The 22,861-nt window shown below is 39.0% G+C and overlaps 1 protein-coding gene and 1 long non-coding RNA gene across 3 annotated transcripts in view; one reads left to right on the plus strand and one right to left on the minus strand.

Annotated features, from left to right (window-relative positions):
- LOC119252581 (uncharacterized) overlaps positions 1-2,713 on the minus strand; it is a 247,423-nt gene extending 244,710 nt beyond the window's left edge. The window contains exon 1 of the long non-coding RNA XR_005126851.2: positions 2,544-2,713. This is a non-coding gene — a long non-coding RNA (uncharacterized LOC119252581). The remainder of the gene's footprint in view (positions 1-2,543) is intronic.
- A 570-nt stretch (positions 2,714-3,283) lies between these two features.
- Positions 3,284-22,861, plus strand: part of KCNH8 (potassium voltage-gated channel subfamily H member 8) — a 246,037-nt gene continuing 226,459 nt past the window's right edge. Inside the window, exon 1 of one of the 2 annotated variants that reach the window (XM_037524877.2) lies at positions 3,284-3,588. In XM_037524877.2, coding sequence (XP_037380774.1) covers positions 3,513-3,588 — 76 coding nt within the window. In that variant the 5' untranslated portion in view covers positions 3,284-3,512. The remainder of the gene's footprint in view (positions 3,589-22,861) is intronic. The other variant, XM_054691469.1, reaches the window with a different exon arrangement.

Consider the following 22,861-nt stretch of genomic DNA (forward strand, 5'->3'; position numbering starts at 1 on the left):
TGTTTTGTTTTTTAGATTCTGTGTTTGTCCATTTGATACCCATTTGTCACAGGGATAATTATATTGGCAAGATTTTCTTCTTATTGTCTGTATTCTTGTTGCTCTGACATTAGGGGTATTGCACACTTTGGGGGATACTTCTAGCTAATTCCTGACATCAGCACCAAATTGCTTCTCATGTCAGTAAACCATATTAGAGGTGTTTATCATCCAATCCCAGGTTAAATTGACTCAGAAATGAGTTGACCCACTGAGTCCTGCCCAAATAGTAGATCTATATGTAAAATAAATATTGCTGTCTTTTCAAAAGTTGGTGCCAGTTAGGGTGATTTGTTACACAGTAAACCAGTGAAATTTGTGGCATAAATTTTTTGGTTGGTTTTAGTAAAGAGAGGCCTTTCATAAAGTACCTGGGCATGACTACAGGGATTTGGTATTTTCCCTTATATTTTAGGGTCAACGAAAGGGTCTCTTTCTCTTTGAACTTGAATGTCTTTAAACAGGCCTTGGAGCTTATAGAAATTAAGTAACACTGTATGGTTAATTACTGCACTGTAAAAATTAATTAGTACACTGTATGGTTATCCTGAATTCTTACAGTGTTGTCTTATCCACGAGACAGAGAAAGGATGAACGGGCTCTTTAATGACATGAGTTATGGTCCTTTTTGTCAACCACTGGGGGCAGGAAGAGTATTTCCTTTAAGGAAATTTAAGTATTCCAAGAGACAGGAATCAAGAGCTGCCAGTTGGGGCAGATGATGGAAGAATTTCCAACTCATTGTCTCTCTTTGATTTCAAGGTGCCAAAGTGTGTGTAAGGGGACCTAGTATGCTTAAACTCTCAGCCCCGGGTTTTAATGGTGCAGGTTGGTCTTCCCCAGGCCACACATGCCTATGAAGAGTATTAGTCCTTGATTGCACCAGAGCTTAGAGAAGGCTTAAGAAGAGAGTGGTGATGACAGTCTTCACTAAAAACAAGCAAAAACAACTGTGGTGGAGAAAGCACATAAGAAATGGGGAGAGCCACCTACTATGGCCTAATAGGATCCAACAGAATCCTCGACTTTTGTAGAATTTAGGGTAAGCACCTTGTCATACCTAGCACAGTCCCTCTAGCAGAGCACGAGCTGGTAGTGAAATTGCATAGGGACAAATGCCGAGCTTCCTTAACCATAAAACCCAGGCTTACGCTTTGTAAAACCCTCTTATTGCTAGTTTCTTCCAAGTGATTTCATGCATTTGGCTAGATCAAGCACAAGAAGAAACAGCTTTCACACACACACACACACACACACACACACACACACACACCCTACAGTGCTAATCCTATGACCTTCAGTCACGGTTTACACTTTTATTTCATGCCGAATTTCAAGCCACTTCAAGGAAGACGTTTTTCTGCTTTTGCACCGACAGCAGCAGTCTAGGTTTTCTGGAACGTGATTCGCCCCGTCCACACAGAGCAAGGGACTCCCTCGTCTTTCTCCCTCGCTCAGCCCAAGGGGGAGCCACCCGCAGTTGGCTCTCGCGTCACGCAGGGGACCCCGCCCGCCTGAGCTCGGTATCGCAAAGCACAGCAGTCTCGGGACGCACGGAATTGGGGTGCAGGGGGTGCTGGTGGAGAGCAGGGGACTGGACCTGGCGGGAGGCCAGGCGCGGGGCGCAGCTGGCAGGGGCCCTCTGGTCCCGAGCCTGGCTCGAGGCACCGTCCGCCAGCGCCGCCCACTCAGGATTCCCCTCCCCTGCCCGGCGCGCCCCCGCCTAGTTGGCCGCGCGCCGCGACCGGATCTTCTCGAATTTCAACACAAAGGGAATCCTCGGCCGCAGGAAGTGCATCACCAGAAAGGGGGTACGGGGGCGGGGAGAGGGATGCTTCCCTCCCACTCTACACCCCCGCCCTCGCGGAGCCCTGGGCAGCCGTGACGAAACCTTCAGGGTCCCCCTAACGCCCCGCGAGCCCGGAGAACTCTCACTAGAACCCCCCCACCCTTAGCGACAGCAGCGGGGGGCGGACGTGCCCACCGAGGCTCCCGAGCTCTGGGGCGGCGGGCCAGCGAGCCCCCCCTCGCCAGAGACCTCACACCTCTTCGCACCCCTGCACCCCCTCCGCTTCCCTTGCGCGCGCGCCTGCACCTGGGCTGACCCGGGTCTTTGCAGCCCCGGGCGCTCAGCTCTCCTCCGCGCGCTCCCTCCCGTCCAAGGTTCTCAGTGGCCGCCCCTTTTCTGGTGGCCCCCCTCTACTCCCCGCGACGCTGCGCCCCTGGCTTGGGCGAGGCTTTCCCGGCAGCACGTCGGTGGCGAGGGAGTCCCCGCGCGCAGAGCGCAGAGCGCAGGGAGCAGCCACTTTCGTTTTCCGAGGCACCTGCCGTTCCAGGGACTCGGCGGGCTCTTCCCCCCAACGCTGCCAGTCCAGGGGGGCGCCTCGCCGTCGTGCGGGGATTTGTGGGGACGCTCTGTCACCAGGCAGCCTCACTGTTTTCACTTGGGTTGTATTTTGCAAAGCAATAAAAACAGCCAACTTTTCTAGAAATGTTTTACTCACATTTCACCGGAGCAGGGGCAACCATCCACTGTCCATATAAAGCTAGCATTATTTTCTTTTAGTTTAGACATCCTTGGGGAGGCCGATGGCACTTGGGGAGAGGGGTTGGAGCTGCTTCTCGATGCCCAGGAGCAGAGGCCGAAAAGCCCCGCGCTTCGCCCACTCCCCGGGTGACAGCCGCGCGGGGCTCACGCACCTAACTCGACGCTGCGGGCTCGCGTGGCGGGCACTGGCTACGGCAGGTGCGCAGGAAGGGGGGCGCATCCCCCCCAGGGGCGCGGGGCTGCCCCAGCTTTCTAGGACACGACCCGGGGAGAAGGGGGGGGTCACTCCCTCCTCCCCTGTTGCAGGCGGAGGCCGGGTACCTGCCCTGACCTGTCTCCTCCCCTTCTCCAACACCACACCCACGGGACTCCGGTCTCCCAGGGAGAGGGACGGAGCGCGAACAAAGGGGTCTTTGTTCCCCGGCTCCCCGGGGGTGGGAGTCGTGCTCGCTCGCATTTCCCGGCGCCCCAGAGAGCGGAGGCTCGTTGCCTGCGAGCCTCGCCCAGCTCGGAGCGCCGCCCTCCACGACCCCTGCGCCCCCGGGCAGGGCGCGGCGCCCCGGGCGAGCGCGGACTCTTTGCGCGCGGGAGGGGTGGGCGCGAGGCTGCGCGCGGTGGCGCCCGGCGGACACTGCCCCCCGCGGAGGGCCGGTGGGGGGGTTCGGCAGCTGGTGGAGGTGCAGGAGGCGGGAGAGGGAGCCTGGGGCGGGCTCCGGGAGCGCTCGCGGGGCTGCGCTCGCCAGCGCGGCGGCGGCTGCAAGTCGCTCCCCCTCTGCTTCCTCCCCCTTTCCTGGCACGGCCCCGTGGCCGCGCCGGGCCCCCTCGCCTGCCGTCATCACGCTCCCTTTCTCCCTTTTTGGCACTTTCCTGTCGAACCATCCTTCTGGACAAACTTTGATGGAGAATTTCACACCACGCTGGAAAAATGCCGGTTATGAAAGGATTATTGGCGCCCCAGAACACCTTCCTGGACACCATCGCCACCCGTTTTGACGGAACACGTAAGTCTTGCACTTGGACGAGTTGCATGGTATTTTTTTTGCAGAATGATTTGTCTCGGATAATTACTTTCGCTCCTGCCTTCTCTTTTGCACCAGCGGAGTGAAATTCCTTCTGCTCTCGCCAAGGAGAATTTTTTTTTTTCTTTCCTCTCATGGTTGTGTGTGGTATTATCACTTTGAATGGGTGCACTTGCCTCCTTGACTTACTGGGTTTGTAAGGGCTGGGAAAAAAAAAAAAAAGCCTTAAGAAGCCCAGCGCCCGTGGGCACGGCGGGACCTGTGTTTCGGTGCCTCTTTAAGGAATTGGGGATAATTTTATGATGTGAAAGTGGGATTTGTCCATTTTGGTGCGTTGCCACCTCATCCTTCTAGAGTTTTAAGGCTCCCTCAAAACAGGGAGAGTTTGGAATGGTTTTTCTCCGTGGAGTTTCATTCCCTGAGGTTTTTTTCCAACAGGCATGAGTTCCTATCTGAGTTTAAGAAGATGCAGATAAAATCAGGATTGCCAAGTGTAAGCTGGCTATAGAATTCTGAGTGTCGTGGGATGGTCAGGATCTTGGTTCCTGCCCTTAAGCTAGAATGGCATACCTCTCGATTCTGGAATCAGCTTAACACCAGAGAACAGACCTTGGAGAAAGACGACCTGGGCATCGTAAAGCCTGAACTGATCGCAAGACAAAGTTTAGATATTTTTTTTTTAGGGTGAATGTTATTGGACGTGTAGCTTGATCAAGCTACAGGTTAAAAACAAAGCCAGGCTGCTGTTTGGATGCTGGAGACGGTGCAGAATCGTCTGCGAGGTGTTCTCTTTCAGGACCACGGCCAGGTCCCCGTTCCTTACCAGGCTTCTCAAGCTCTTTATTGGAGCCTGTAGAACTTCCCAGAAGGCTTTCGCCCTGTAATTAGGAGTCTGTACTCTTACCCCCAACCAATGCTCTCTGTTGGTTTCACTATGGATATATCCACACCTTTCTCACCTGATGTTGCTTTGTGTGTTGCCTTTTACACAAGACTCGCGGAAACTCATTTATCCTAGAGACTTTTCCAGTGGTTGGAGTATCATTTTTTTTTTTTATTGTGACTATATTTCTTTGGTGCTGAAAGAAAGGTCACATCTAATTCTATTTCCACTCCAGTAGTCTAGATACACACTCTTATTATGGAGGGGAGTAAGTCCTGGACTTTTGCTCTGCAGGAGTAGTTGGAAAAGTTTACAGGAGAGAGAAATGAAGTGTTTACTTGATTGTGTTCAGTTTTTATTTTTGACATCCAATTTAATCATGGTAGATAGTGTGGACGTTTGGTCACTTCTGGTGTTATTTATCTTTACCTTTGGCCACCCCCTCCCTTTTTTAAAATATATTTCACATATCAAGGAGTTAGAGTGAAGTGCAATGCTAATATTTATGTCTTCCTTAGATACTAACAAGAAAAGATGTTGTTATAAATCTTCAAGTCCCTGCCACTGCCATCACCTAAACACCACACAAAATCACCACTGCTGTCTTTAATCATGCCTGGTTGTGGATACTGCTACTTAATTATGTGAGACACTCGTCAGTTTTGATATGGATGTTTATCCTTGAAATTATAAATTTAAACCCAAAAGGTTTTAAACATTGATCCCAAATGCACCCATTGAAAATGAGGTAATTGGTTAATAGTAGTTGCTTATCTCATTGTCATTTGATGTTGAATGGAGCGCAATGTGTAGTGAATCACCCCAGCACAGCCATGGAAATTACTGCAGTGATATATTTAGATATCAATTACTAATGAGGGCCTTTGCATCTTCAGTGTGTTGATACCTGAACACTTTCTCTCAGTATAACATGTTAAGCTGAAGGCATGCAGAGAAAGATGGGCATACAAGTAGATTGCACTTTTTGTATTTTAACTGCATATTAGTAAAATAGAAGATTAAATATTTCAAAACCTCATTTTGAAAGACCATCATCACATATCACCATTTAGAATTAAAAATAAAACAAAACAGAACAACAACAATAACAAAAAACAACCTTAATACTGCTGGAGGCCAGGCTCAGTCTGTGCTCCACCAGGTCTGGGGGATTCCTGCAAGGAACCACTTTGTATAGACTCAATGTGAAAATTAATGAAACAGATTTCAAAGTGAAGTGCAAACATAAAGGTTTACTTTAACAAAATTTTGTTTACAACATTTTATGAATACCCCTCGTCCAACACATGCTCCTCAATGAAAGAGAATCATATCTTCTCATTTGGTTTTTGTTTGACCTACAGGATGGCTTGAGCAATTGGAAACTTGAAAAACACTTTAAGCAAATTGTAGCCACAAATTTTGCTGTAAGTAGAGTCCTGAGGGCACCATTTCCTCTGCTGATATTGAGTTTACTTTATCATGACATCTCTTCTGTCTTGACACAATTATCAAGTGTAATTACTATACCAGAAACACTTTTCCTGTGATCGACATTCTTCCGGTGACTTTTCATAATAGTCATTCATTTTTTTGTACCATATAAAACGTTTCAGAGTTTTACATTTGTAAAATTTCTACTCACCCAAATGAAAATGATACTAGAAAATTAATAATATATTCAAAATGTAATTTTTTGCTTGGTACATTTCTGCCTTAATTTGTTAGGTATATTTTATTGTCATAGTTGTTTCTTATTTAATTTTATTTGGGACAATTCTGATGAAAAAATAAGAGTAAACAGTGTGAAAAACTACATTGCTAATTTAACCACTACGCAGTGTTATTAGTGCCTTATTGATTTAATATTATAATAGAAAAAAGTAAACCTTAAAATATCACCTAAAATTTCTCCCAGGAAAATAGATAGATGACAATAAAAACCTACAAGATAATCTTACTACTTTATCAGTTGAGATTATTATAGAGAGACATAAAAGAAATATCAATAATATTAATAATATATTTTATCACCAGTGATACTTAACTGTTTTACATGTTTGGATATTTTCCCATTTATTAGTAAAGAAATGAGCTTTTCATCAGAATTGGAAGGCCACTGTGGATAATTGCAACTGTTTTGTCCTCATATATAGTTTAATTTTTTTAATTAATTAATTAATTAATTAATTTTTTTCCCCAAAAGATTTATTTATTTATTTATACAAGCACTGGATACAGTCAGAAGCGCAGGAGGGTGAGAGAATTCACTAGAGCCAGAGCAGGGAGCAGAACAGGCAGAAGGACCCAAGCACACTGCTGAGGGGAGCAGCGGGCGGCAGGAGAGGTCTGCGCACCATGTGGGACCCTCCTCTGGTGGCTGGGGAGCAGCAGGGCATCGAACCTGTGCTGCAGAGGCTGTGGGCAGCTTTGCAACCCAGTGCTCAACCGCTGTGCCACCGGGGAGGCCCATATATATAGTTTAATTTTAAAAAACTATTGGAAAGTATAAATCTTTCTATAAAAGATTACTCATATATATTTTAGAAATATGGTTTCATGATTTGTGTTCAAATGAAGTATAGAAAAACTAAGAATCTTGTAAGTATTGATTGTATATCCCATTCATGGGGGGAAAAGTAATTCCAATGAAATTTTTTGACTCATTACATGTAGTCATCCTCTTACCTGAAACACTAAAACACAAGCACACACACACACACCCCTAACGCCATGAACTTTTTATAGTTCTTTTCTTTACATAATGTATTTTTTTAAACTCTTTTGAGTAGACATTTGCTTTAAGTACATGAATATTAATGTGGATAAAGTGAAATTATAGTAAGAAAACACGTAAGTACATATTTTTAAACTATTAAAAAAATTTAGTGCAAATACTTGCCACAGGCTACCATTTGAGAAAAACACATTTTTGGAAGATATAAAACTTTCAGAGAAGTGTCAGTTTTCAAACATAATGGTGCATTAACCCACATATTCCATGTTAAAATTTGGACAGAATACTTCTTCCCCTTTGTGGTTATTGAAACAAGATTTAAACTTTAAAGGAAGTAAATCTAGTCCAGTGGACTCTAGCAAGGAAATTGCCAGTCATAGTAATCAGAATAAGGGTGGTGTAGAAACGACTCACATTTGCAAATAATTTATGTACTGCTATTAGCTTATTCAAAATGGTCCAAGGAAATTTGTTAAAATCTGAACTACTTCCTTTACAGAGGCTCATTTTTTTTCATGTTAATGATTTCATGAAAGTGCATAGATCTCTTAACATTAAGAGCATAGAGCAAAGAGTTATCATGTACCTTGTGCTAAGAATGGGAGAATAAGGTGGGATAGTGAGCTCTTCATATCCTTTCCTGGGGTGAACATCATCAAACACATTTAGCCAATAATAAAGAATTTCCTATGGGTTTCTTTCCTATGGGTCTGTCTGTAAATGGTTACTGCATGAAAACATTCAAGGCAGTATATAGCATACTCTCTCCCTACTAATAGAAATTTATAAAGATTATTTTTTAATTTTTATTGTTGCTCTGTCTCTTTTATTCTTTATGCTTGGGGAGCTAGATCCTGTATTAGTTTTCTTTTCTAGGAAATTGCCACAGGAAACTACCATGAACATAGTAGGACTTATTAGCTCACATTTTCTATGGGCCAGACATGCAGACTGAGTCCTGTGTTCAGGCTCTTACAAGACAGCAGACAAAGTTTCTGTTGGGGCTCTGATCTCAGCTGAGGCTCGAGGCCTTCTTCCTAACCCATACATAGACTGGCAGGATTTTGTTCTTTGTAGATTTTATTCTCTTGTTCTTTTGTTCTTTCAGGTCCTTGTTTTCTTGCTGCCAGCCATAGACTCTTCTCAAAAACTAGAGAGTGCCCTGGGGTTTCTTGCTAGGCGGCATCATCCATTAGGTTGTATTATAACTTAACAGTTTCTTGAGACCAGCAGAAGTGTCTTTCTTTTAAGTACTTGCCTAACTCAGTCAGCCCACCCAGTATCATCTTTGTCTTGATGAGCTCAAAGTCAACTCCTTATGGCTCTTAATCACATCTATAAAATACCTTCTGAAATCATTTATCCCAACTATGTTCAAGGGGAAGGTTTTAGATGGGATGTATACACAGGAGTTGGGAATTTTGAGAACCCTCTTAGAAATCTGCTACAGATGTGTTCCCCTTTTTGTGCTGTCAGACAAAGCCTGGTGTGCTCTGGTTTGCTCTGCCATGAGGAGGTCTACTGAGCAAACTCTGTACCTGTGTGTGAATGTAAACTCTGCTGCATATGCACTTGAAGTCTCTGTAACACGAGGTCTAACTCACGGGAAGGAGGGCGTTCCTTCACATTGGTGATGGCATGTGAGCAAACTTAGCCCAAGAGGTTTCTTTCAGCTGTGCTGTTAGATTCTTTATTTTGTGGTGTAGATGTTATGTGGGAGATACTGGAATATTTTCAGAGCACCCAATCTCTTGACAGGGTGGCCTCTCTTTCCAGATGAGGACTGTTCCCTGGAGTCTGTTGGTCTCAGTATGGGTAACTTAGTCTGTGCAGCATGGGGAACCAGTCCAAGAACATGGCATCTGCAAAGAATGATCCCCAAGCCAGGTGCTGGCACTCTGAGGTGACTGGGCTGATTACACCTTATTACTAATTAACTTTCTTAACCAGGCCTGTTTCTGGGCCAACTATACGGGTTGTTTAGAAACAGTGTTTTCCCCTTTCTCCTGCCTCTAACCATGTTTCAGATTTAAAAACTCCCCACTGTGTATTTGCACACTGAGGTCAGTTGCCTGTGTCAATCTGAATAATGTTCTTTATTTAAACTTTATTCCAGTTTTACTGAAATATAGAAAGGAAGAAAGAGAGAGAAAGGAGTGGGGAAGAGGGAATCCTTTATTTGCAGCCTTTTGACTTTGTAGTTGAATTCTTACAAGAATTTAACACAGGGGTTTCCATAACTTCCCTGCAATTAACTAAATATTTGATTTACAAGAATTGGTTTATGTCTCTTCCAGAAATGCAGTTTTTGATGAGTCAGATATACATATAAGAAAAAGTTTATTGTATAGTCTTAAAAATATCAGATAATTTTGTTTTGATATCAATATATAGAGAAAAATGTACAACTGACATACTAAAATGTGCCCAATATAGTTTTTGTAGACTCTGGTATTTGATATCACCTTTAGACCAAAGGTCATAGTATGTGTCCTCTGCTGATAGGAGAAGCATGCTGAAGGCCCTGAGCTACCCGTTTGGGGGTTATCCTAGATGCAAAGTACTTATGGGAGGGTCTCTCTGAAAAATCTTTTTTTATTCATTTATTTATTCACTCAACCATTCAATCATTTATTGAGCAATATTTAATCAACTAGCAATATATGAATATATGAATATATATGCTAGGATCTTTGTGATAAATCAGGTTTCGTCCTTCTCTCAGAGAGGGAAATAAATGTGTGCACAAATTACCATGATGTAGCTGGAAATGGATAGAAATGTAGGCGGTGTAGACATGGAATATCTTTAAGGTCAAAGTACTTTGCGTATGAAGCCATTGGAAGTAAAAGCCACACATCTTAAAAAGACAAATATGGTGCTTTCTATGCCCCGTTTATGAACTCTCAGCCTTCCCCTATTTCACAGCAGAAATGTCAACCTTGAAACCTATGATGTTTCTTCTTTCTACTTGTCTAATAATGCTTTTCTACTTGGGCAAGTTTCCACAGAAGGCAGTGGAATTCATGGGTTCTTCATTTTCTTACAAATGTCTGTTTTGCTCAGGGAGCTAACTTTCTCTGACCACACAGCTGAGTACTCTTGTCCTGCAGGGCAGCTCACCCCTGTGTTGCACTATGAAATTATGCCTGTGGAGAAGAGAAAGAATTGAGGGTGTGCTAAAATTCAGTCTCTGTGAAGTCAATTGGAGAAATGCCATCAGTCAAAGGTACAGAATTGCAACTACTGCAGAGATAGTAGGTTCACCCTGGCAATGTACATTTGCTGACATAGTCGAAATACTAAGTTTTAAAATGCATTTTGGTTTAACAGAGCCTGCAAAGCAAAAAGATGAGACTTTAACTTTACCTTCAACATAGTTCATATTTAGCAACTGGAGCAAATGAATAGCTTTCTCAGAAACTTTGAATAGTCAAATATAGTTCTTGGCTTATAAATTCCCTGGAAGATCTATTTTGCTTTTCTTTATAGCTTTTAATGCAACTGTCTAGCTCCCTTAAACCCTTCAAAATTCACATGTCCCCAAATGAACTAATAATCTTTTCCAACCTATGAAACCTATTTGTCCTCCTGTTGTTTTCTGGCCCCGTTATTGGCATTAACTCCCACCCATTTCTCCAATCTAGAAATCTGAGTCTGCCATGCCTACCCACACAATTAATTGGTTAAGTCGTGGAGATTTTACTTTAGAAATGCCCTCATTTGGCTCCTCATCTCTTTCTTCATTGTTCCTGCTTTAGTTTGGAAGCCGTTTCTTATCCACATGAATGCATCCTTGCTTATCCCACTTGCTCTGTCTTCAGTCTACATTGTCAACAAGGTGGTTTTTATTAAAATCAATGTGATCATTTAACCACATAACCCTCCTCCTTGAAGCTGCCCCTTGCTATCTCTTGGAGGTTGTCCAAAGTCCTTAGTGTCATCATCTAGTTTTAAGATGACTCAGCAATCTTTCTGACCACTGCCTCCCAGGCTGCAGACATAGTCACCCGAAATCTCATCATCCATCCAGCCGCCAGGCCTGGCCCTTCTCTTAGAAGTGCTTTCTATGAGGCTTCAAGTAGAGTCAGATGACATCTCCTTGCTTCCACGTTACACTGCCCGGACATCTAACCAGCTCTTCTATGTGCTCGAATTATATGCTTCCATACTTCTGCACTCAGTGATCAACAACTTGAAGCCCCGACTCTGTCTGTATGCATTTTTGTTTCCCCCTTGCTTAATGTTAAGCTTGGAACCAAGTATTTGATCAATAATGTTTCTTTGGGGGCCTTCCTGGCGGCCTAGGGGTTAAGTCTCAGCGCTATCACCATGATGGCCTGATTTTGGTCCCGGGCAGGAACCTATTACTCATGGCTTCTCAGACTTCTGCTGTCTCATGCACTGCTCCCCTCAACAGTGTATTTCAATCAGTCTGCCTCTTCTGTTCCCCACTCTGGTGAATCCTCTCACCCCCTGTACCTCTGGCCTACACCCCAGTTCTTCTACACAAACTAAATAAATAAAAGGCTTACAATAAAGGAATAATTCCTTAAAAATATAAATTAAAAATAATGTTTCTTTGGGTAAGAGAACTTTGAATTCCTGGAAGATCTGAAGTATTTATTAATCATCTTTATTTCCCTTTAGGTAACTGGTCTTCCTTCTATTCAGTATTATGTGATTAAATTTACTTTTGAAACATAATTCTAGACTAGTTTCCAGTTCTTCCTTTTCACATGATTCAAGTGCTAATTTCTTTTATTAAACTCGAATAATATCGGTTGCCATTTGAGATCTATATACACACCATGGACATGCTTTATCTCTTTCTGCCACTGCCCAACAGCCCAGCCAGGGGAAAGGCAGCTTGCCTTTTTGTTACAGATACAAAACTAAAGCTTAGAATTTTTCTAAATTATCACACTAGCCTGTGATTTTTCTACTATGTCACACTGTCTCTAAAATGTGTTTTTTATAGTCATATAAACATTGGGGCAATCTGTGGTATCATTTCAAGTTTCTAACTTGCAAAAAAGGGATTTCTGCTTTAAAGTTTTTAGTCATTTCTAGTTCATATGCTGTTTTTTCTTTTGATATATTATGCTTTAAGTACATGTCATTTAAAGAATATTTTTAAATTGGTATTTAAGACTCATATCTGGAGCTACTAAATGCATTTACTGTGCAAAGCAGTTTTGCTCATCAAAGAAAATCTTCATCCATTTTTTTAAAAATAAAAAAGTCCACTTTCTTTGAGATTTTGGAGCTTAGAATGGAATGTCTTCAGAACTTTCTTGTGATCTTTTTTTTTTTTTATTATTGTCAGGCTAATCTCTTTATAGAAAGTATCCTAATTCTTACAGCTTTTATAGTGATATCATTTTGGATTTTTATCTTGTTAGTGTCTTACAGAGGAAATTCTTTTACCTATCTTGAGTTTGCTTTTACTGGGGGAAATATATTCTCCATTGTTAGGTTCTGTTGACATCTTTTAACAGAAATTATTTACTTTTTCTCTATAATGAACTTAGAGGAAGAAATAAGAATACCTGTCTCTCCAACTCTCAAATCAAATCTAAAGGTCTATTTTTTCCTTCAGGTTTTCTTCTGTTCTATTAAGTGTTTAGGACAGACCTCCTTATTGTACTTGTCAGTCCAAATGAGTTTCTGATTCTATTTATTGAACTCAAGGGAACAGAGCCCGTAATACCTGTCAGTCTTTCCATGATTTATTTGATTTACTAGAAAAAAAGGATGCACATAAGAAGTCCCAATGTTATCAAAATGTCAAATGCCCAGTTAGACAAGGAATAGACTGTCCTTAAGTGCGGTGTTCTGGCTATTCCTTTAGTGGAGAAATAATGTAAAGATCAAACTGGTCATACTTTTAACCTTAATACTCGAATGTATGTTTTCTATTTCGATTCCAGGACTGGTAGAAAAGAATGGAGTTTTTCCATTGTAGCTTGGATTAAGTTACCTTTCAGTCATATAAAACTGAGCTTGCTACTCTCATCCAACAAATGTGTGGTTTCAGGTTTTAGGATAGGGAATTAATAATCACCAATAATCACGTGTCTATCTCTACAGTGCTTCATCTCTTATAGTGTAGTGTTGTCGTGTAATTTTCCAAAAGTCATAAAAGTATTTGAAAGATACAGTAAGAGCTAATATTTGCATAGACCATTTTCATATATTCATTTTTTATTTCTTTACTTGAACTAGTAGATAAGGAGTGAGTCTATTATAATTTTAATGTACTTTTTTTAAAACTGTAAGGAAGCAGAGCATTAATATATTTAAGGTCTATTTGAATTTCCCTTTGTGGGCACTATTTTTCCCTATTCATTGCCCTTTATTAATTGGATTGTTGGTGTTCTCATTTTGACATGTATATGAAATCTTTCCATAGTAAGAAAATGAATATTAGTGATGTGAATTATACATATTTTTCCAATTTTTGTTGTTTCTTTGATTTTTGTATCAAAGAATTCATCAATTTCCCTTTTGTGATTTCTATATTTTATATGTACTTGGGTGCTTTCTATTCTGAAATTACTTAAACAATACATCTTTCGTGTTCTATCATTTTTTATTAGTTTTACTTTGTATTTGAAATTTTCCTTCTTCATTAATAGGGTCTATAATTCATCTATTGAGTATAATGTAGGTATTAAAATTTGTTCTTTCTACCTTCCTAGTCATTTTCCTGATATATGCATTACTTTATCCATCCTGATTCTTGCTATTTTTTGACTTTCTATCCCATTCCATTCATTATAAGAGTTTTATGATATGTGTTATAACTCTTACTTCACTATTTTTTTCTCCAGAAATTTACTTGGCTACTTAATAGGATCGCCATATGAACTTAGGAATCAGATTCACTACCTGAAAAAAAATCATAATGGTATATTCAGTGCAATATTCTATAGGAAAAAATAAAATATTCATGATGTTGAAAATTCATCAATAACCAAAATATATATCATATCCAAAACCTGGCTATGTTTTTCTATCATTTATACCTTTTTGGAGATTTCTCCATAAAGTTCTTGCACTTTTCTTGTTTATTTTACTCCTAGTATTTTCATTTTTGCAATTACTAGTAAAATTAATTATTGTCTAACACTCTTTTGTTTTTCTAATTTAATTGCATTGGTTTATTTGAAGGCTGCTTATTCCTAGGTGCTATTATTTATTTTAACTAGCTTTTTGACTTTTTACTTTTTTATAAACTCTATTGACAGATTTAATAATAATGAACTGTTTTTGAATTCTGTAAATAAAAGTTATTTGGCCATGTTGTTAATTTTACTGATTAACATTTTATTTAGAATTTTTACATTGGGTACAACTTTCTTCAACTTATAATGGAATTCCATCCCCATATACTTAAAATAAGTTTAAAACATTGAATTAATACTTTATAAACAGTTTAAATGTCCAAAAATTTATTGATGTGTTCTAAATAGGTTTCATGTTTCCTTTTCATTTTGGCTGAAAATATTTAATCAAAGTATTTGATAAACAAAAAACCAAAATCTTCATTTAAGTGGATAACAACTATTGTAAACGAAACTTAAAGACAGGGAAGATTGAAATATATCATTGGATATGTAAGGAGAAAATTTTAAGCAAACAGCACTAAGAGTATCATTAGATTTAATTGTGAAATTTTTTACTTTTTTGGTAATATTTCAACTTGAACCTTTTGATGAAGCTTCCATTTTCAATTAGAAAAATTTATGTACATTAATGAAACTGAATGCAAATTGTAAAGTGTCGTTTTGCAGCCTATATCTGATAAAACATTTAAAAGAATCATGGAGCCACTTTTGATGATAAATTTTTATATTATAAAAATATTTTTTGAGGGCCTCCCCAGTGGTGCAGTGGGTTGAGCGCAGCGCTGTGAAGCTGTCCACAGCCTCTGCACTGCAGGTTCAATTTCCACCCGGCCAGGGAGTATCCCACATGGTGTGGCAGATCTCTCCTGTCTCACCTACTGCTCCCCTCAGCAGGTGTTTCAGTCAGTCTGCCTTTTCTGCTCCCCGCTCTGTCTCTGGTGAATCCTTTTACCCTTCTGTGCCTCTGGCCTGTACCCCAGTTCTTGTATAAAAATAAAAATAAATCTTTAAAAAAATGTCTTTCAAAAATAATTACTCTGACTTAGGCAAAATGAAAGGACTTATGGATTATTTGTACTGAAACATTCATAGCTTTTTACTTTTACAATATAATCTGAAGTATTCTCAACAGAGCAAAATTTGGGGGCTGGGGAATGAAATTGCTGGTGTCCTCTATTTAGAAAAATTTGTTTTGTGCCCAAAAGGCATTTCAGTAATTATAGAGAGTATTTTTTCAATTAAAAATTTTAAGACTCTATGATGAAGAGTTCATTGAAGATGTCTGCAATTTCAAATTTACTAACCATAAAATGTACCATTGGGAAAATTACAAGCAATTTTATGAAACAAAAATAATGATACTATCTAAGAAAAAGAGCATATTTTTTCAAGTAATGCCATAAGCTTGGTATGAGACAGATATGGCAAGTATATGACTTAAATATGTGAAAATATTCTGAAGGTAATTGTGCTTAGGTTATTATTTTATATTTTGGAATGATAAGCATGTAAAATTATTTTGCATAATTTGTCTTCTTTCAAAATGGTTAAAAAAGAAAATGTATAGGTTTATTGACATAATAAAACCACTCAAAATAAATACCTAAAAAATTATTTTATTCTTCACTATTAGCTTTTACTGTTAAAGGACTCCCTAAGTCGCCACATGTCACGCTCACCTCACAGGAAGTTTTTCAGGTTGCCAAGAACAAATTTCCTGAAGTTAGATTTCTTATGTCACTTACTTTGTACATTATCTTCTCAGGTGGATTGTGGAATTAGGGAACATTACCCTACAATTTTGAATGTTAATATAAATATTGAAATAAATATTCAGTGGTTTAGCTAATGCAATTTGTTTTTTTTTAAAGATTTATTTATTTATGCATACAAGAATTGGGTATAGGCCAGAAGTGTGGGGGGTGGTGAGAGGATTCACCAGAGACAGAGTGGGGAATAGAACAGGCAGATTGACTGAAATGCACTGCTGAGGGGAGCAGGGGGCAAGGCAGAAGAGGTCTGCTGCGCCATGTGGGTGTTTCCCTGGTCAGGGATGGAATTCGTGCTGCAGTGGCTGTGGATTGTTTCATAGGTTGCATCTTAACCCCTTGCACCACCTGGGAGGCACTAGATAATGCAATTTGATATCTCTTCAATTGTGTATGACAGAAAACGTGAACTGGAAATGACCTTGGTCTTTATTGGCCCAAGATTGTTCTTAAACCTTTTTATTGTTGATACTTAAAAATGAGGAGACAGAAGACTAGAGAGGCTCAGTATTTTGTCCCAAAGCTAGTAGATGAGACAGCTGGGCTTTTACTTTCATTCTTTAATTGCAGATTCCATGTGTTTTATTTCAATGAACTGATTTTAATTTAAAAGGAGAAGGGAAGAGAATTGAACAGCCATTTACCTAATACTATGTTTGGTGTTCTCACCTGTATGCATTTATTTAATCTCTGCAATACAGGAAGATAGATTTCCCCCCCACCCCACCTTATGGCTATGGAAATTGAAGTTCAGAAAGGTTGAATTAATTGACACAACCACACACTTTGCAAATAGTGAAGCTGGACTTTATACATAGGGTTTTGACTACAGCAGTTTGTGTTTAATAAAAAGACAAAATAACTGAATCTAAGCTGTAAGATGTACATTTACATAAATAAGATCTTAATGGTCACTCTTGACATCACTTTGAGACACATTTTCATGCTATTTAAGAACACACCATCTGGGAAACTCTATTCAGAAAGTTGTAAAGTGGCAATGTTTTATCACAGTATTTAGTGGATTATTCAGAAATTTCCCTCTCTGGTAATAAGTACCAAAAGTGCTTGTTCTCACATGCCGGGCATTCATAACCCACTGGTGTTGCAGATTGCGTGAGAGCTACACCACAAATCTACACGTGTGATCATTTTCCAACAGATTCAGAGTTACCTCTAGAACAATGTCATACCAACTGGCATATTAAAATGCTTCTGGTCAGTCAGTGGTTGCTTAGGAATGGAAGTGGTTTGGGGAGGGGGTGGAATTTAAAAAGAACATGAGAAAACTGGGGTATGATGAATTTGGTCAGTGACTTGATGGCTGTGATGGTGTTTTGGGTGTATACATTGAATAAATTATCTAGTTATGCATTCTTAATATGTGCACTTTTTGTATGAATTCTATTTTAACAAAGTTGTTCAAAATGCTTTCCTGCATGGTAGAGGGTAGAGTTACACCCCCAAATCCTAGGAATGGCAAATTGTCTACATTAAATCTTATCCATCTTTCAGCCTCTTAAAGAGCAGCTTTTTCTGGTATATTACTAGTTGTACTGACCCAAATAATTGAGTGAATGAGACTTGAGAAACAAGTAAAATTAACAACCAAGATATTGAAATGAATAATAGGAAATTATTTTAAGAATAAAATTTAAAAAATAAAAAAAAATTTTAAAACGTAAAATCATATTACAGTTAATGTTGATTTTTTTGGTGATAGTACAGATTTGCTATGTTATTTATTTATTTGCCATATTATTTTTCTGCTGATGGTTATAGCTCAGATGTTTGGGGGTTCACTGGATCCAGGTTGACCTTAGCCAGATTGCTTTGAGATCTTGCTTGGACTTGCTCATACATGTGTGTATTTTCACAGATTCTGCTCCTGTTGGGACTTGGCCACAGAAGCTTAAGTGGGGAGCATTTCTAGCCCATATGTTGCTTGTCATGCTGGCTGAGCATGATCCTTTAGTGATGAAAGAGGTGCAGAAAAGTCAGCCCAATGACATAAACAATTCTCAAGCCTTTGCTTTTGTCACATTTATTTATACCTCATTGGTTCAACTAAGTCACACAAATAAATATAGATATGGGGATAATGTCCCTCCCACGGGGAGTGGGTACAGAAAGTTATAGGCCAAAGGAAAGTTGGAGCTGATGACAAGATGTATCCCACTTTCCTTACTAATGTTATCTTTGGTTGAGAGGAAACCCATGTTTCATAAATAAAAAGTTACTTCTTTTAAAAAAAAGATCAGTTGTGTTTGTTTTCTTTGTAAAATAACAACCTGGTATGTTGACATGACTTTTTATTTCCTTACCTGCCCTTAAAACTTTAAATGAATATCACAAAACAGAAAACCTATGATGCTACTTGTGAAATCTACTAAAATGGTACAAAAAAAAAAAGAGTTCTTAATATTTTTATATAATGGGAAGTTACACATGCAAAAATCCCCTATGATGTTTCATTATGTTTTGCATAGCCAGCCTGCTTTTCTAAAAAAGTTATCTAAAAGAGGATAGTGTGTCTTGCTCCTAGAAAGTTCCTAGTATGGTTAGAATATCAAATGTGTTGTGGAAGGATGAACTTGCAAAATACAGAAAATTGCCTGTCTCAGTGTAACTTTTCATGAAATGAAGGACCTTTGTAGTATTTATAGAATTAAACTTAGTTAAATTATTTTTCTGGAATGCTGTCAAACAATGAACCACCCGTAGGCTTAGGGGTGACACCCAGAAAGGCAATGGATTTCTCTGAAAGTCAAGTCAAGGATGGAATGGTGCTGACATGTACTTATAAGCTCAACACTGGACTAAAAAGCATCAGGGATGTTAGAGTCCTTAACGGGAGTTAAGGATTTAGGTCCTTAGGGGTCTTCTCGCTGTTTCTGTAATGAAGTCATCTATGTGTACTGTTGGACACAAGGTGAAAGTTTATATAATACTTCCTAGTCTGCTCTGTGGTAAGTCTCTTTTATTTGTTCTGCACAACCCAGTAAGGTGGAGAGGGCAGAAATTTCATCCCATTCTGCTAATCAGGAAATGAGTATTACTGGTTTATATTTTCTGAGCAGATGAGTGACAGAGAAGTGGGTCCACTTATCTGAATTGTTACTTCTGTTTTAAAATTATGCTTATTGCTTCTAGAAAGGGTTGTATGGGGGAATTGCAAAGATTTGCATAATAGAAATTCAAAGGCATTGAAAGCCTAATGTAGATGTGTCCTGGCTAATTCAAAATTTTCTTTTTGTAAATCAAAAAATCTGGTAGATTTTTTCCTGCTCCTTCAACAGAGAAGATTATGCATTGATTATTCTCAAACCCTGAAATGATTCTCTTTTCCCCCTTGAAATAAAATATGCCTGAATTATTATTTTAAGGACTTTTTACAAGTAAATATGCTCTTGTTAAATTGAAAGTATTCAAGGCATGAGAGGTTCAGAATAGGATGGCAATCCAATTACCACACCAGAATTGTGCATTTTTCTATTCTTATTGATTAAAAAGAACAATTTCATTCTTTTTTCCTAACTTTTTTGGTAAGTATAGATTCCCATGCAGTTATTAGAAGTAATTCACAGAGAGCCCATATACCCTTCATCCAGATTTCCTTAATGGGAATGTCTTTTGAGACTATAGAAGAATACACAATACCACAACCAGGAAATTGACATGGACATAATTCACCCACCTTTGGAAGACTGGACCATTTGTGTGTATGTGTGTGTTTAGTCCTATGCAGTTTTATCACACACGTAAATTTGTAGAATAACGAGAAAATAACTTCATCACAAGGGTCCTTCATGCTACCCTTTCATAGCCACAGCCTCCTCCCTCCCTCCTGCCTGGCAACCACTAAACTTTTCTCCATGTCTATAATTTTATTATTTTAAGAACATGATAAATAAGGATAATACAGTAAATATGAGACTGACCTTTTTTACTGAGCATGATTTTCTTGAGATCCTTCCACATTAATACTTCTGCTAATCGTTAATTATTTTTTATTGCTAAATAGTATTCCATCCGTTCATTGTCTAACTCCATTTTTTTTCTTTTTAACACTGTATGAAATGGGCTCTTAGAACTTGCAACTTTAAAGGGCTAGGATGATTTGTTTGAATAAATTCCTCATGCTTTGAAAAATGCCGAAACACCCCCAAATGCCAATAGACTTAACAGCTGTAAACCTTACAAAGACCTTACGTACTGCCTTGGTATTTGAGCAAAACTGCAGTCACACATCAGCTGCTTTCAAATATGAAGGGTGAAGAGTAACAACTTTCACGGAAATACTTAAAGAAGGTGCCTCATTAACAAGTTTTCTCAAAAAAAAAAAAAAACTGGAGACGCTGCATTCTCATCTTTCAAATTAAAACAAATTAAATATAGTAATTATCAGTTCAAAGACTTCGCTGTTGAAGGGATTATTTTAGAGCTGGTTTTTTAACCCATCTTGCAGCACCTGAGGGCCCGTATGCACTTTATCTAACTACCCATCCTGTCCCCCAGCCTCTCAACTCTGAAATCATCTATTTTGTTCACTAACATTTGAATGAGCTTTGCTTTGAAAAATGTGTTTGTGTCTGAAAAGAAAATTTAAAAACATCAGAATTGTCACCTAAACATGATGTAATCGTAACTGTTTCACTGAATAAGCCCCTTCCGCTGACTCACTGCTGCTTCATAACAACTTTTATGGAGTCAGTCCTTTCTTTTACGTGGGGGAAATCTAGGTCAAGTTCTGGGACATTTTTGGTCAATTTTAGGTAATGAAATGATCTATCGGTTACTATAGTTTTACTTAATAAGGTCCTATGCCATGTAACGGTTTCGGTCTTCCTCTGACATGACAGCTTCTTCCCTCCCCTAGCAGAGGTGCAGGTAGAAGATTAAGAGATTTGGGGAATATTGTGAAACCGATTACATGGCCTCCTCGACTCAGCTTCAGGATGCTCAGAGTTGAATGTTCAGCCTTCCTTAAGCAAGTTTACCAGTTCTTGTGGCAGATATTTTAAGTAAAGATGATATTCTTGGGCACATATTCTCTTTCTCATTCTTCCTTGTTCTCATTTCCTCAGCCATTTATTTATTTCTATAAATTATGTATATTTTCATGAGCCCTATGAATAATTTCTTTTTGGAATAAGTCATCATATAAATACTTAAGCTTTAATTTTAAAAATCTGGGTTTTTTTTTTTGATGTTCTGAGAACCTTCCTCTCTGGCTTAGAATTTTCTAGGTAAAATTAGGTCCCTTGAAGCCTACAGTTGAATCTTTTGCTCTAATTCATTGATTTCTGTATATCTGTTTATTTTTCAGTCATTAGAGATGTAAAAGCTAAGATTCTGCAAAAACAAGAATGATCCCTGTTTGTGATATATTTTTCAAATTGTCATTTGTTAAGTGATGATGCAAAAGGTAGAGGTACTGGCTTTTCTTCAATTCTTTTTTGATATTCAAGTAGATATCCAGTAGCTTGAGTCTACAAATACATGAGCTTATGAGGAGTCAGATGGCATGAAAGACAGATCTTCTCCTTTGATTACTAAATTCAAGTAAATGATTTCATGTATACTTTTAAATTAGCGTCTGTGATGTTTTTGAAGTGAGCAAGCAAATGTGCTAATTGCTTCCCTGGCTGAGTTTACAGATAACATGACAAATATCCCATTAACCTGGCATGAGACATGGTTCTGAGTTGTGAATAAGTTTTTGAAATCTAGAATAATAATACTTTGTTGTGTTGGTGTTGGTGAACTGTTGCATTGTCTCTGTTCATTCAGTTGTGAAGGATCCTCATTCTGAAGTGTACGTGAACTTGATGGGGTTGTATGTAGCGCGTGACCATGGAATCATCTCTTCTGAGTATAGCAATTGCCTTTCTCAGTCATGTTGGAGGGTGTGGGAAAGACTTCTGATCTTTGTAGATAGTTGCTGCCTATTAGTGGGTTTCTCGATCTTTCTTTTCTTTTCCTGGTATTTGTTACTTCAAATATTGGGAGAACTACCTTCCTGGGTTGTAACTGTAAATCAACATAATTGTAAATCAATAGTGCCTAGATTATTTTAACAAAAATTATATTTAGAATGATATCTCAGAGAAAGAGGTAGGCCTTGTTCACACTTTTTATGGTATTATGATGTCATTATATTATCACTTGTGTACTCAACTCTCACACAGGATTATATATTCCTTGGAGTCAGTCTTGTCTTTTTTTATTATTGTCCCTCCAGTGTCTTGCAAAGTGCCAAAAACATGGCAGGCAAATGAAAAAAAAAAAGGCTAAAAAAAGTTATAATCAGATAGGTTTGAAACTAGAATTACTGAAAGTTGTTCTTTTCAGTAACTTGGGGTTTTTCAAAAATCCTCGATCACTTGTGTTTAAGAGGCATTAACATCATAACATCTCCCACACACTGGCTTGTTAGTAAGTGCCAGTTTCTCCTAAGCATGTCTAATACATAAGTTATTTAACTCAAACAACAACCTTTTAGTAGTAACTACATTTCTACTTTATAAAGAAACTGAAATTCAGACACCTTAAGAAATTTGCATGTGTCACAGATGAACAAGTGGCAGAGGGGAGGTTCAGACTCAAGTCATTTCAAATCTGAACTGTCACATGGCTGTGGCAGAAGGTACCTTCCCCTCCTGCCCCAGATATTCTTGATTTCATAGTAAGTGTTGTTTCTTAATTCCTCTAATGCAGTCCCCTATTATTT

The sequence above is a fragment of the Talpa occidentalis genome, unplaced genomic scaffold, assembly GCF_014898055.3.
Source record: "Talpa occidentalis isolate TD23 unplaced genomic scaffold, MPIMG_talOcc4v2.1 talOcc4.10, whole genome shotgun sequence".
Taxonomy (NCBI): Eukaryota; Metazoa; Chordata; class Mammalia; order Eulipotyphla; family Talpidae; genus Talpa; species Talpa occidentalis.